Source organism: Symphodus melops (assembly GCF_947650265.1).
Source record: "Symphodus melops genome assembly, chromosome: 5".
Lineage (NCBI taxonomy): Eukaryota > Metazoa > Chordata > Actinopteri > Labriformes > Labridae > Symphodus > Symphodus melops.
Genome location: NC_136695.1, coordinates 23468498 through 23483073, shown reverse-complemented (window position 1 = coordinate 23483073; position 14576 = coordinate 23468498). Strand labels below are relative to the sequence as shown.

The following is a 14576-nucleotide window of genomic DNA, read 5'->3' as shown; positions in this document are numbered from 1 at the left end:
GTGGTTGTTTTACATTTGTGTAATCTGTATCTAATAAGATTATGAAGCAAAATGTGTGACAAATATTCTGCATATTAGCTTGATAACATCTTGGCGCTATTTAAAGGAAATGAAAGGGCAGCAGAGTGAGAGGAGAGAGATCCATCCTAATGATGTACTCACACAGCTCTGTTAGACATTGGTTAACAGGATTTATGGCTTATGAGGTGTAAGTAGCACTAAGAGCTCACTTGACTCCATTTCTCTCTTTTAAACACACACACACACACACACACACATTTGTTTCTCTTCTCATTCACTCACAGAAACACTCACGGTAGACGTGCAGGTAGGTGCCATGTGTGAAGAGTTCGCTTTTCCCCAGCCAGCACTTGTACATGCCAGAGTCATTCTTCTGGACATTGAGGAATTTTAGGACGCCACAAGACTTGTTGGAGTCTACATCTGGAATCACACGATCTGTCTTATTCACAACAACTTGACCTCTATTTTGTTTGTCTTGAAAAAATCGGACCCAGGTGGAATTCTCCAACTTCCCTTTGTTGGTGTAGCAGCACTCCAGGACGGCTGACTGATTGTCCTGCACCCACAAAAAGGGGCTGTCTGCCTTTAAGGTCACCTCAGCCTGAGCGATGACCGCTGTGGAAGGAGCATGGCGTGTTATACAACTTTGTAATACGTCAAAGGATGGTTTTACTTAGAACCCCCATTCATTGAACGATTTAATCATATTTGCACAAATTGAATAACCTGTTTAAGCACTACAGACATATAGAGTTTAAAAGTCAAGATGGAGACAATAAAACACGCTTTTAATGTGCACAGTAACTAACCAAACTGGAGCCAACATGATAACATCACCACCTGCTCTGACAGGAGATTTGGCTCACTGAAGCAGAACTCAACGCAGAAAAAAGACACGTTTACAAGTATTCTAATATATATATATATATATATATATATATATATATATATATATATATATATATATATATATATATATATATATATATATATATATATTCAGCTTTGACATACTAATATGAAGATAAGTTTATTTTCTACATAACCATTAAAATAATTGCCTCAATACAAACTGTTCTTTGTTTTCACCACAGTATCAGGAGAATTTAAGATGAGTGTTAAATTGATTTGACTCACCAACAAAGCTGCAGAGAAGAACGTTTGTGACTCTCCCCATTGCTTAAAATGTATCAATCCTTTGAGAAAACGGAACAAAATGTTGCAGATCAAATTCTTCATACAACAGTAATGAGTCTGAGTTGTTGTCGCACGAACACACTGGTTTCTTGGTTTTCACTGTCAGGATTTACGCTTCAGTGAATTTGGAACATCCTACATTTGCAAGTTAAAACTGAGTGACCTTAGAGACCACAGATACAGAGTCAAGTCAACTAACCTGTAACTAAATGGAGCTTATAAGTGTATGAAATGACAAGACAGGACTTTATTTCCCCAATTTATTAAAAAAAAAAAAATGAAGAATTAAAAAACAGAACGTACCACAATTTTCCTGAAGTGTACATCATTAAAGAGCATCTTACACAATAAAAAAAATCAAAAAGCCAAATACACAGTATAGTTCTTGCATATTCATTGTTTATAGATAAGACAACATGTCAACAACAAAAAAACAAGCAGTGTCTTTTCTGAGTTGATGGAAGGCTGGAGTCCTATTGATGTGATGGATGTGGACACAAAATCTGAATCCTGGGATGAGCTGTCAATGCTTATTAGGTCTTTCTTATACTCAGCTCCACCAAGATGACTTTGATTGTGTTTACAGACTCAGGAGCCCTTTAAGCAGAAGTTGATCGTCTGAACAAGGCGCCACTCTATAAATACATTTCTATACATCTGGGTATTTGTATTTAGAACTCATGAGGAAAAGGCATCTGGAGGAGAGAGAGCTAGTATTGCCTGTAAGTTACATTTCTGGGAGACAATGTCTTTTAATGTATTCCATTGGTTAGATGGTTAACCACAGTACAGGTTTACACTGGGTTTTTGTTCATTTCATTTGTTTCATAGACGATGCTACAGACAAGTCTCACCTCTCTCTTCATAATGGCCAAATGCACAGTACATAATTACAAAAGCTTGTTTGGAAACAGTAACAAAAACCTCCTGGGCCCGTGAAAGTAAATCAAATGAAATACTTAACATAATATAGACTGTGATGAGGTGATCATGCAGTCACAGGTGAGAGTCCTATCACGATGTGCTGCTTCATAAAAACAAAATGGGGATGTTAATTGTTACTTTTACATTGAGTTTTTCTTACATATTCAACTATTTCTATGAGAAAGACACAGGAAGAGATCGCAGCGATGCTAAAACACAAACTTATATCATTAACTTGTGACCGTCAAAGGAATAATGAACCATTATTTGCATAATTTCATACTGAGATTCAGTAAGGTGAAAGGGGGAGTGTTGCTGTAAGGGCAACAACAATGAGAATGCGTATCAGGAAGTGATCATGATTACAGTACTGCTGAGAGGGACTTTGGGATGAGACCACTGTCTTCCTTCTTCAAAACATTCAGTTTCCTTTATATCCTCATCTGGCTTCACTTGCGGTCTTTTTTTCTGATGGAACAGTTTGTCATGCATTCATATTAGCACAAGCTGTATTTAAAAGTCCTTTTTTTGAGGATAGAACCGAAGCGCCAGCTTTGAGTTGCACATTTTAAGCCAAAACAAACAACTTTTCTTTTTTTTTTCCAGGAGATCACAGACCTACAGATTTGGTTTTGGTTTGGTCATAGGGCTTAGGACGTGCATTATTCTTTTATATAATTTTGGAATCCCTTCACTACGTTGACCACATTTTGGACTTGGGGGGATTTTGGCAGCATCATGTCACTACATAGTCCAAGCTAGACAATAACATCTGGTCTGAGGATCTGTGTTACATCTTTGGTCCTGTGTGCACAGACAGTCATGCCACTCCTCAGAAATGTCACTATCATGATCAAAGTACAATCAGTCTGTTTAAAAAAAAAACAAAGACAGACATTACAGGCTACATTTTGGCACAAATACTGCAAGAACATCTTTTTTTCTACTTGTAACATGTGACTGTAGTCATACTATAGGATGTATTATGAGTGTGGTTTGGACCATGGGCTGTGAAGATTGTGTGGGGGAAGTAGACAGCCAACATTAAGAGACCTTTGAGAGAACTTTTCTGGCACTGGGCTCTCTGTGTATGTCAGTGTGTGTCTGTCTTCTCCAGTCCAGTGAGTGCAAATCCTATTTTCATGTTTTCTACACATCTCCTCACGTCCAAACTAGCTTCAAATGAACCAAAGCAAAACCAACTTCCCTCTGAACCCGCTCCCCTTCTGTCTCTCTTCTCAGTTCACCTACTCATATATATTTTTCTTTTCTCTGTCTCACTTTGGCCTAGTGCTGTAACAGTCTCACTGAGGTGAGGCAACACACAGACCCCACAGAGGAATAAATAAAAGCAGTGAATACAAACAAATCTCCATTATTGACAGCATCGATTACCTAGTGCCACTATTTATAAATGTTTCTATTTGACCTTGGAACAATAAGAACCCACCAAACAAGCAGTTCAAAACTTTGTAACACACATACACACACTTTCATGAATGCAATCTTCGAAATAACGCGGGCTGCTTACATGAAGCCCAAACTGAACTGAATAGAGAGCAATATAGTAAATTTTGTACAAACAGTGTGGGTGTCGACTTGTTTGGTTTGAACAAAGTGCATCTCTGTGGTACTTTGGCATAGACTAGAAATAACACTATACATCAGCAGTAGTAGTTTCAATATATCTTCAAATACATTGGCCCCTTAAGGCTCCCCTGGTCAGAGCTCATTTTTCATCTTTTGTACATCTACTTTTGGCAATAATGTATATATTTTTTTTTTTTTGCACACGTGTTTCTCCTGTGCGTATGTGTGTTACAGCAGATCACAATCATGACATTTTGTTAGGCAGCGTCTCTCCTCACTGCAGAAAAATATTGCTTAGTTTTTGTTTTCTTGGCACCCATCCACAAAAACAACCTCTCTTAAAAGTAGGAGGTCCCGTTTGTGTACCATTCTATTAAGAATGGACACAAACAATCGCACTTACACCTGCACGCACCACCCATGATTCAGCACTGAACCACTGCACTGTGTACAAAAGCCCACCGTAGGCAGCCAAAGGTCCAGGTGTGAGGATTTAGGATTTTCCAGGTAGAGCCACTGAAAAGGAACTCTTGCACTTCAACCAGCACCAGTAAAAATCTAAAGAAAAGTTAAGAAAAACAGTCAATGACCTTTATTTCCACTGCTCTATACATATTACAGTTTGAGTTGCATTTAGCTACACAAATTATGCATTTTGATGAAGTACAGGAAGGAAGACATCCCAATACTCCCTCCCCAGAACTGTGGAGGAGGAACAATTAAACAGAACTTGAAGAAAAAAACTTAAAAATTAAAATAGAAAACCCCCCCCCAACTAATAATAACTTCTACTTCAGGTTAAATTTTCCCTTCAGCGTTCTCACCTTAAGGCCAGCAGGTGGCGTGGTGGTGTCTTACTGGAAGTTTCCCCCCTCCAGAGAGAACTTGGAAAGGGCCTCCTGCAGTCTGTGGTGCTCCTCTTCTACATTCTGCAACACACAAAATCAATAACACCTTAGAAACCGAGGACAGGCACTTGCACCCCCCCCCCCCCCCCAACTCACACACACTTCAACCTCCTCTTAACATCCTCTCTTCGTCTCCCTCGCTGCTTCTCTGACACATCCCATTGCAAGCGCTGGACATAATAGCCATTTTCAGAGAAGTCCAATTTCACAAAGCAATTTTGAGCCAAGCAATAACAGCAGTGGTTAAATGGTTTTCTATTCTCTAGTTTCTCTTTTGTGCCATTTTGGCCCCATTTGTCCAAACTACACCACAGCTCGCTCCTTACTTAAGTTATCCTCAGTGAAATCCTCCATGTTTGACTGTGTGTCTCTTTTCCAGCTGGCTCCCATCTTTTGTTATGTCTCTCATCTTTATCTGCCCCGTAATACTATCTGCTCTCTGCGAGGTTTTCTCCACATTCTCATCTCTCTCTCTCTCGGTTCACCTCCCCTCACCTGTAGTTTCTTGAGTTGTTCCTGCAGACTTTTGAGCCTCCTGCACACTTCGTCCATCCTCTCCTGGGACAGCACCAGGGGCGCGCTGATGCTCTCCTCCTCCTCTCCCTTCATCCCTGCACCACACGAGTTCTCGTTCTCCTCCTCCTCTGCTGCTCTGTCTGTGGTTTGGCCGTCTTCTGTGGATGGAAACACTGGATTTAGACGTGTCAAGAGTCATTTCTGTTTTGAAATCCTGGGGACCAGTAAAACTGATAGAGAACATTATTTAAACCTTTGATTTAAGGCTTTGTTTGGTTAGGTGCAACAGTCTCGTTTAAACACTATGAAATATAATTTAGTCTCAAAACCTTTCAAATAAATCTTCTTATCAAACATGGATTCAAGATGAAATAGGTCATGGAATAAATGAACTTGACGCCTGTATCTAGACTGAAGTCTCTAATAATGGACAGAAGCAGAACTAAACACAAACGTTACAGAAGCTTTGAAGACGATAAACAATCTCTGGACAAGGTTAAGAAGTTTTTTTTTTTTTCTTCGAGAAACATGATTTGTAAAAGGAAGAGTCTGATCATTACATTTGTAGAGAATTAGTTGATAAGATGAATACTATCTCACCTCTCTTTTGAAAATGAACAGCGGCTTCAGGAGGTGAATATTAGTTTAGCTTAGCATAGAAATAATATAAATATAAATAAACATCCAAAGTTTACAGTGTTACAATCACTGCAATTATGAGGCATTGAGAAATCCCTTACTTCCTCAAACTTGAGGCTTGAGTAAGTTTTCTTTTTCTCCTGCTGCTCGTCTTTACTCTAAGCTCAAGTTGCTGCTGGATTTAGCATCATGTTTAGCTACCAAACAAACAGGAGAGTGCTTTCAATCTTATCATCTGCTTGACTGCAAGAAATTAAATAAATGATGAATGTATTTTCGGCTACAAAAAATCCTACCTATTGACAGACAGCTATCTGTTTCTTGGCTGGGCCGCTCTGATTGGTCTTCTCCGTTTTCTTCATCAAGCTGCGAGTCTTCCGATAGGCTGATGCTGCCGATCAACAGCCTTTTCAGCGACATGACTAACGCAGGAGATACAAATGGCTGTTTTATTAAAAGGACATGGAAGCTGTTATAAAAGACAGGGCAGTTAGTTTATATGAAAGCCATCTATGATAAGCAAAAGTAGGACCTGCATTCACCTTCATCCAAAGCACTGTTTGCCACCTTCTCCTGATCGCTGTTCGAGTGGCCGATCAAGTCGAAGCCTTTGTCCGACAGGAAATCGATCAGCCTGTGCCGGGGGTCTAAGGACTTGTCATCTGTCAAGCTGTCCTTATCTCGATCTGAAGACAGAAACCGGGCAGGCCTTCAGTTTGGTTCAAGCTCTAACAAATGTGAAATAATAACAACGTTGTTTAAGTGTTCTGCTGATAAAGCCCTGCCATCTCACCACTGCTGCTTTTCAAACCTCCATTCTCCGTCGGGCTCAAAGGGGCAGTCAGTCTGACGGAAAGAAAATGACAAAAGAAATGATATATTTTAAGATGGGTGAACTCTGGCAGGCAATGAATATATCTTGTTTTTATTCACAGAGTAGGTGCACACACACACACGTGCGCATCCACACACGCACACACACGTGCGCATCCACACACACACACACACACACACACACACACACACACACATACGAGAAAGGACTGAAGGGAGGTCCTCCGCTTCCGGGAGGCAGCGTCAACCTCATGGGTGCTCCGCTCTTCTTCAGATCATCCACTGCTGTCTTTATCACATCAGTCCAGCTGCAAACACAAAAACCAGACAATTCATCTCGTGATTTACCAGCAAACACAAACAGGATTCATCCTTGTTTTTCCTCGCTGACACTTACATCTTTCTCTCTCCAAGAGACTGAGCCACCAGTTCATAGATCTGAGCACCGCTGTCCCACGTAAATATGACATAGAAGGCCTTCCGATCTTAACAAGCAGAAACAGAAGGTTGAGCTGATCCCACAATGGAAGTGACTGTATTTATTTATCCATCTGTGTATATACTTTGTAAAGCTCACCTGTAGCCACCTCCCGAAGAAAAACCGAGTCCAGCTTGATAATGGGGCTCAGCATCTGCTTTCCCTCCTGAATGGCGATGTTGCTCTTGCTCTGACATTTGAGGACCATCTTGTCGTCTTGTCTCTGCAGCAGCACCAGCAGATCCCCGAGCAACACGCACTGCACCTCTTGGAGACAGAGAGACATTTTTATTTAAATTACAATAGCTTTAGATTTTTTTTCATAATTTATTGAACATAACCTATTTCACATGTCACTACTAAAGCTTAATGTTCAGTTGCTTCAGGTAAAAGGCTGCAGAGGACTTTCCCAAGTTTGAAAAAACTGAAATTAAACTTAGGTAAGAGCATTGAATTAAACAGTTTTTTTTTTTGTTTTTTTTTAAACAGAAGTTAATGGGGTAGTGAGATCTCATACAAAGCCACCGCAATGCAGCTGGTTTTTCTTTTTAAAGCAAACCTTTATCTCCATATTTTAAAAAAGGGAAATGAAAACAGAAACACTGATAAAGAATTTAAATATCCCAGAATAAATCATGCTCTGTGTTTGTTTTTTTCTGCTTGTGGGAGGCAGTGTTACAAGGGTTTTTATTCAAATGAAAATAATAAATATTTCATTGTGCCTGATGCATTCTTCCCATTAACTCTTTACATGTAGGTAACCTCAGTCACGTCATTTATTGGATTTATTGGAACTAGGTGGATAACCATATTAGAAAAGGTGACTTCAATTCATTTCTGCATGAATATCTTGGTTCCTGAAACATTTCCATGGAGCTCATCATCCAGTCTGCATTTTTAAATGACACAAACAAAGCTGACACTTAAATGGTATAATAATTGAAGCCGAGCCAAATGCTCCAGCCTGTCAGTCAAATTAGCCACGGCCATAAAAAAGCATAACTCTTAATAAAATCTAAACACAATTAAAAACATCCGCCCAGTACAGTTTCCACCTATAAAGAAATGATCTACATCAACATAAACAATAAGTATAATTACCCCAGGTGGATGTGTTTATCCATGCTGTAAAAATGAGCATTTTAACATTGGACCTAATGTAGATTCCTTGGTTTTTGGAGCAAGCCTCAAGTGGACAGTCAAAGAACTGCAGTTTTTTTGCATTTCCACTTTTAACACCAGATGCCGCTGTTTAGTCTTTCCAAATAAATTCAATTCAATTTCAACTACGTTCTGTTAAAAAATGATGATGTTTGTTTGTCTTTATTCCAGTAACACAACAAATAAGCACAAAAGGCAGTTCTATGTCTGTTATCTCACACATTAAAATAATTACCAATTGCCTTTTCCTTTGTGACTCTCCAGGTCAGAGGACCTTCATAAAGCATCTTCTTCTGGGTCAGGTCGATGTTCTAGAAAAGGAAGAAGAAAGAAACTTCTTTCAGCAAAAATGTTGGACAACCTTTTTGCAGCAGTGAGTGTACTCAAACTTTGCTCCTTCACCTTATATTCAGTATAAAGCTCATTACTGGGTTTGAGCCCTGATGTGTCCAATCTACGCTGGTAGACCTTCAGAGTCTGGGAACAGACAAAGAGAAAGGTGAGGGGGTCAGACGAAGGATGGACAGAAGACGTCGTCTAACAAGCCGAGACCTTCAGAGGCCTCAAAATGAATTTAGCAGACTCCAATTGGTGCTCAATCACCACATAACAGTGTGCTCAGTGATGGATTGTGTGTTTCTCACCAATAGGTTCTCCATCACTTTGACCTCCTCGTTGACATGGTTGAGGATCTTTTTGCAGCACTCTGCGCTCTGCTGGATCCTCTCCTTCTCCGTTGAGTCATCTGTGGAGAGACAGAAAACACACAGGTTAAAAAAATATTGCTTTCACAGAGGAGTCCAAACTAAAGCCATAAATCACAAGTGTACACGCGACTCTGTGACGGACAGTAATCGATTGTTCAAGTGTTTTGTTGGTGTGCTTAAGACTGGAGGGCAAATATTACCCTCATTTGTCCTGTGTTCTGATATAGATTGACAGATGCACTTAAATGTTTGTATACTGCACTGCTGCATTTGAACTAAAATGTGCTGAGCTGGAAAACTAACATTTGGTCATCAGTCAGTGGATGAAACTTCTGAGAAATATTTCCTTTATGTTACTTTCAAGAGTTTTAATATCCTCCCTCCCTCCCTGGGAGAGTTAGCCCAGTTTGATATATTTTCCATTAGATGTAAAAATACATCTCTTTTTACACTCATGGTTTTTAGTTTGGATGTCTTAAAGCACAATGGGTGGTGCTGCAAATCTGTCATCTGCTTCTAGGTTACTATGGAAACTAAAATGAAACTACATGATTCAATTACTAACTCATGTTATTCAGGTATCATTATATAAACGTCTCTCCAGCTGATAAAGTGACATGACAGGATTTGGTTTAAAACCTCCACATCCCTTTTGTAGATTTTAATACTGAGCTCAGAACCTCATAATGTCAAAACAAAAAGGTCTCATTAATGATGTTAATATTTTAGGGTAGGCCCTATGGCCATTCTGCCATGACAACTGAGCCACACACACACACACACACACACACACACACACACACACACACACACACACACACACACAGAGACACACACACACACACCCCTACCTGTGTTGTTCGCAATATTGTCCAACAGCAACGGGTATTTGGTCAGTCTCTGCATCTCGATGGGAATGATGTCCTTGAGCTGCAGCCTGCGGCACTGCGGCTTACTCTCTGCCTCCTGAGATTTAAACAATAACACACATACACAAGCAAACACACACACAGACACACACACTGTGAATGGATTGAAATGTTCAAACCACTTATGTTATTTCTTGCATGTCGATGATTCTGAGGATCCACACACCTTCCTGTTCAATCTATAAAAAATGCTTTGAAGTCAGTGTATCTTTTTGTGTGTGTGTGTGTGTGTGTGTGTGTGTTACCTGTATGAAGGAGTTGAAGCGTGGCTCCTTCTTCTGCCTGTTCTTTATCTGGTCCAAGGCCCACGACTGGTGACTGCAGAAACGGGCTGTCAGTTTCTGGAACCACTCCCCCTCTGTGCCTCCAAACTGGAACACACGCACGCACACAAACGCACAAATACATAAAACACACAATATCACACTGTGTTTTGCTGGCAAGAAGAACAATAGGGAAAAAAAGATGGGCAGGCAGAGAGAGGACTGGGAGAGCAGAAGGATAACTATATGATGGTGATAAATAGCTTTTAGGGATTTCTACAAAATGAGACTTTGGCACATGATGATGTTGAATTAAACCAGATATATCAGTTTGAGTCGTTAAGGGAAAGGGGGAACAGGGTGACTCACTCTGTTGAGCATTGTGGTGCTGATGGATTTAACGATGAAGTTGTCATCCAAACGCATTTTCTTCAGGTTCTCGTAGAAGTTATCTGGTAACAAAAACATTTTGTTGGATTTTTTAACACACTGAGCGAGCACTGTTGAAGGCTAGGTGATGACACACAAACATCGAGTTATATCCGGTTCAAACATTTGTATATAATATGCCTTTATCACTGGATTAACATACAACACAAGTAGCTTCATGCTGTTAGCTCAAGTTCCTTGTTCTGGAGAGAGAGCGCTACACAGCCAGATCATGTGTCCGACTCTGACGAGATTTGAAATCAAAGCAGCCTTCTGGCAGAAACACTCACAGTGCATTTCAAAGATCTCATCCAGGTTGGGGAAGATGGCAGCCAGCTCTGTGGAGGTCAGGAGCTCCTCTTTCTCCAAAGGCTTGGAGAAAATCGTCTGCAGGACACTGAGCATCCGAACGTGGGCATGCTCAGTCGCAAACAACTCTGAGAGGCGAGAGAGGACAGACGGTGAGTAAAAGAGAGCACACACTACAGCCTGGTTTGTCAGCACACGCTGCTTCGTCTCTCTCCTCCTCACCGTTGATGATCTCCTGCCTCTTGGTCTCTTTCTTGCTGAGCCTGGACAAGGCTTCAGGGGAGGCCAGCTCCCTCCAGTTGGGCGGGTCCTGCTCAAACTCCCAGAGGCGGGGATCCATCTCCTCCAGCTGTGGGGAGGGGCTGGTGGGAGAGTGACCGGGCCCTTCCGGATTAAAAACCAGTCCATCGGAACTGCGAGAAAAAAGAGGTGTGAGCCAGATTTATTTAGATGAGGGTCATACAGCATGGTTTTCAGTTTACTGTAAAGAGACATAAGACTTCCCACTCTTGTGGGATTCATTGAGGTTGTTGACTGTACACCAACAACCACTACAGACAGCGGACTGTATTTCTATATGCACACCAGGCATGTCCGACCATTAAATAATGTAGAGAAGGTAAAAAGCTAGCCTGAGCCTCGAGCAGATAAACTAACCACCATGACCTGTTTTATTCTCCGCAAGATGAGACTTCAAACTAATGTCAGCAAGAAGTTTCTTCTTGGGATTGATATCGTTCTGCAAAAGCAATCAGCTGACTGGCTATGAAACGTACAATTTCAAATATAAGTTAATAAAGTAAACTGAAGGTTTTAACAACAACTGAAAGTACTTTTGGTATCATACACATGCATTTCCCTCAATCCAAACAAATTGAAGAATCTTTATGTGTTATAGTGAACTCACGCTCCACATATCAACAAAAAAAAGCTGCAACAAATGGAATGGCTTACTTTGAATCCTCCTTTTCAATACCCCCCCCTCTGAGGTACGACACAGCTCGACTGATCCTGTTGTGTAATCAAAGACAAATATTGGTGCACTAATGAACCCTTCATGAAAAACTGAAAGGCACGAATGTTTACTCAACCCTGCAGTTTAAATCCTGACCGTCCAGAGAAAATCCCAGCATGTCTGTCACAACGCAGGTCAAAGATTCAAGACAAATCATCGGTCAGTCATAGAGACCTAACGTCAGACTGATTCAAGGTTGTGTCTAAAGGAACAATAGAGTACTACTACTTGTTTCTAACAGGTTTAAACATTCCTTCCAACTTGAAAAATCTTTTTTGTTTCTGTTGTCCAGTTCTGAATGAGAAACAGCAGTATTCTTTCTGTAATATCTGCCAGTGTTTGAAATCCTGTCTGTCCCTGCTGTGCACTGCTCCGATCAGAGACACTTCAATAAGGGGTTTGTCCATCTTACGGATGGAGGTGCTGGGGGTTAATTGGTGAAGGTGTCGTCGTCGTGGCGGATGGTGGCTGGAGGTCCACATCGCTCCGAGAGCGAGACTGCTTGGCCCGGGAAGAGCCACGGCGTCGTGAGGAGTGCCGGTCCACACGGGCACTCTCGCTACGCCCCACTTTCCTACTACTGGGAAGGAAGGTGGGAGAGGATGGGTAGAGGATTAGGTGAGAAAGGATAGAGGAATAGTCAAAGGGAGGAGGAAGTGAAAGAGAAAAAGAAAGTGGAGGAAAATGCAGGAAAGGACCAAAAGTTACGCAAAAAGTAAGAGAGGCAGAGAGAGTGAGGACAAGGAGAAATAAAGAACAACATTTAGAAAAGAAGAAAAATAATAGACAGAAGGGATACAAGAAGGAAAATGTGTTTTTTAAGGGAAGGACCATAGAAGAGAACATATTAAAGTCACATGCAGTCAAATCTTTTTTACAGATTTTTGTGGAAATGATGAGGCAAAGAAATGTATTCCAGTAGAGCAAATGATGATTCACACAAAAAGAAAAAAGATTGCATCAAAAACAGAAAATGTGTGATCATGCTAAGTAAATATATGACATGCATGTACTGTATAGACAATGAAACATAAAGAGTATGCTTCATTAACTATAGGCATGGCCCCATTTGAATGCATTTAATGAGCCAATGCTGAATAGTAAGTACACAAAGTAGCCATGCATTGCTTCTAAGTAAAGTTTGTACCAACTTTAATGGTCACTTATAATCAACATTTCTCCATACGACCTGCATCACATCCATTCAAAAGGATCCAACTGACCTCAACAATCAAGCTAAATCCTTCACAGGCAGGTACACGATACTTAGCCATGTGTTGGTGTTGTGAATCAAGTTGTCATTCAATATGAGGAGTGTCTGCATGTGATTGTGTGTGCTTTGCTTGTGTGTTGTTTGATCAGTGTGAGGCCTGAAGCATGTCCGTGACTCTGTCAAGGCGCAGACACCCACCTCTTCCTTCTGTAAAAACACGGGACACCACATTGTTACTTGCTCGCCTTTTTTTCCCAACCACTGCAAGCCAGTAAGTAACAACCATAACATGCAACGTCAAACTCAACATTATATACCAAACGAGTTGAACCACTGTCAAGAGTAGCATGCCAAATAATAGGATGCCAAGCCCCTGGCACAACATGGAACCGCACACACTGTGGAGACAAGCAGGACGGAGGGCGAGCCCTGGCCACAACAGATGCAGACACCTTGAGAAGCACATGTGGTGAGTGACAAAGACTTCAGGATAAACTTATTGTTTGCTTTATAAAAAACTAAAATAGGCACAGTCTCAAACCTAGACCTCTCTAAACCTTTCTGGAGGCATGTAGCGGTTTTAAACCAAACTTAAGTCTAAATTATCAACACTGCAGTGTTACCATCATTTTATAGCTTTCCTTAAAAAGCCAAAACTGCTTAGACGGTAGAAAGCTGCAGCAGAGAAAGACTCCACTTTAATACGGCCCCTTACACATGTCTAGGTGTATTAGAGGTCACTGATGTAAAGGCCTCAAAACCAACAAAAAACACAAGACAACCAGAACTGCACAAACAACGACTAAATGCAACAACAAAAATGCAATGAAGCTGTGTTGCAAACGGGACACAAAAAAAAGAACACAGGATGGACAGAATGGTATTAGGAAGAAAGCATACATGCCATTGAGAGAGGGGAAAGGGATGAGGGCAGGAAGAGGAGGAAGGGAATACGGCTTGTAGGGAAGACCGGGTCCAAGTTCACCTGTTGAGGGTCCTTCACAGAACTGCAGGCTCTGTTAGCGAGCGAGCGACGGGCAGCATGACAGAAGCTTGCACACAGCAGGGACAGACAGCTGGGGGAGTTTTACCACGCTCCCTCAGCCTGAGCACTTCAGACACCTCCCCCTTTTTTTGTCCTGACTGAACATGTCCCATACAGTCTGACTACTATCACCTACTGCACACAGTCACTACCCCGCAGTTATACTGTCACTCTCTGAATGTTAGTGTATACCGTCTCCTTCCTCCTCACCTGTCTTTCTCCAGATTCTCCTCTGTAGGAGTTTCGTTGCTTAAAAAAGTTTCCCCGATAGTCAGCCCTCCAGCCAGCCCGACAGGCGACACGTCGCCTCCGTCTGACAGAGTCGGAGGCTCCAAGCGATTACTTGACGGCCCTGGAAGATCAGAAGAGAGCGTGATAGAGCAAATGAGGGGTTA

The 14576-nt window shown here is 41.3% G+C and overlaps 1 protein-coding gene across 6 annotated transcripts in view; it reads right to left on the bottom strand.

The window, feature by feature from the left end:
* Positions 1–1598: 1598 nt before the first annotated feature.
* Positions 1599–14576, bottom strand: part of arhgef1 (Rho guanine nucleotide exchange factor (GEF) 1) — a 42239-nt gene continuing 29261 nt past the window's right edge. Inside the window, exons 13-32 of one of the 6 annotated variants that reach the window (XM_079344535.1) lie at positions 14392–14533; positions 12336–12503; positions 11863–11919; positions 11131–11321; positions 10890–11036; positions 10540–10622; positions 10153–10278; positions 9830–9944; positions 8916–9016; positions 8674–8748; positions 8507–8582; positions 7210–7377; positions 7030–7117; positions 6833–6940; positions 6592–6644; positions 6341–6484; positions 6095–6220; positions 5139–5317; positions 4560–4664; positions 1599–4293 (exon numbers count right to left, since the gene is read on the bottom strand). In XM_079344535.1, the coding sequence (XP_079200661.1) occupies positions 4590–4664; positions 5139–5317; positions 6095–6220; positions 6341–6484; positions 6592–6644; positions 6833–6940; positions 7030–7117; positions 7210–7377; positions 8507–8582; positions 8674–8748; positions 8916–9016; positions 9830–9944; positions 10153–10278; positions 10540–10622; positions 10890–11036; positions 11131–11321; positions 11863–11919; positions 12336–12503; positions 14392–14533 (2222 nt within the window). In that variant the 3' untranslated portion in view covers positions 1599–4293; positions 4560–4589. The remainder of the gene's footprint in view (positions 4294–4559; positions 4665–5138; positions 5318–6094; positions 6221–6340; positions 6485–6591; positions 6645–6832; positions 6941–7029; positions 7118–7209; positions 7378–8506; positions 8583–8673; positions 8749–8915; positions 9017–9829; positions 9945–10152; positions 10279–10539; positions 10623–10889; positions 11037–11130; positions 11322–11862; positions 11920–12335; positions 12504–14391; positions 14534–14576) is intronic. The other 5 variants (XM_079344536.1, XM_079344537.1, XM_079344538.1 and 2 more) reach the window with 5 other exon arrangements.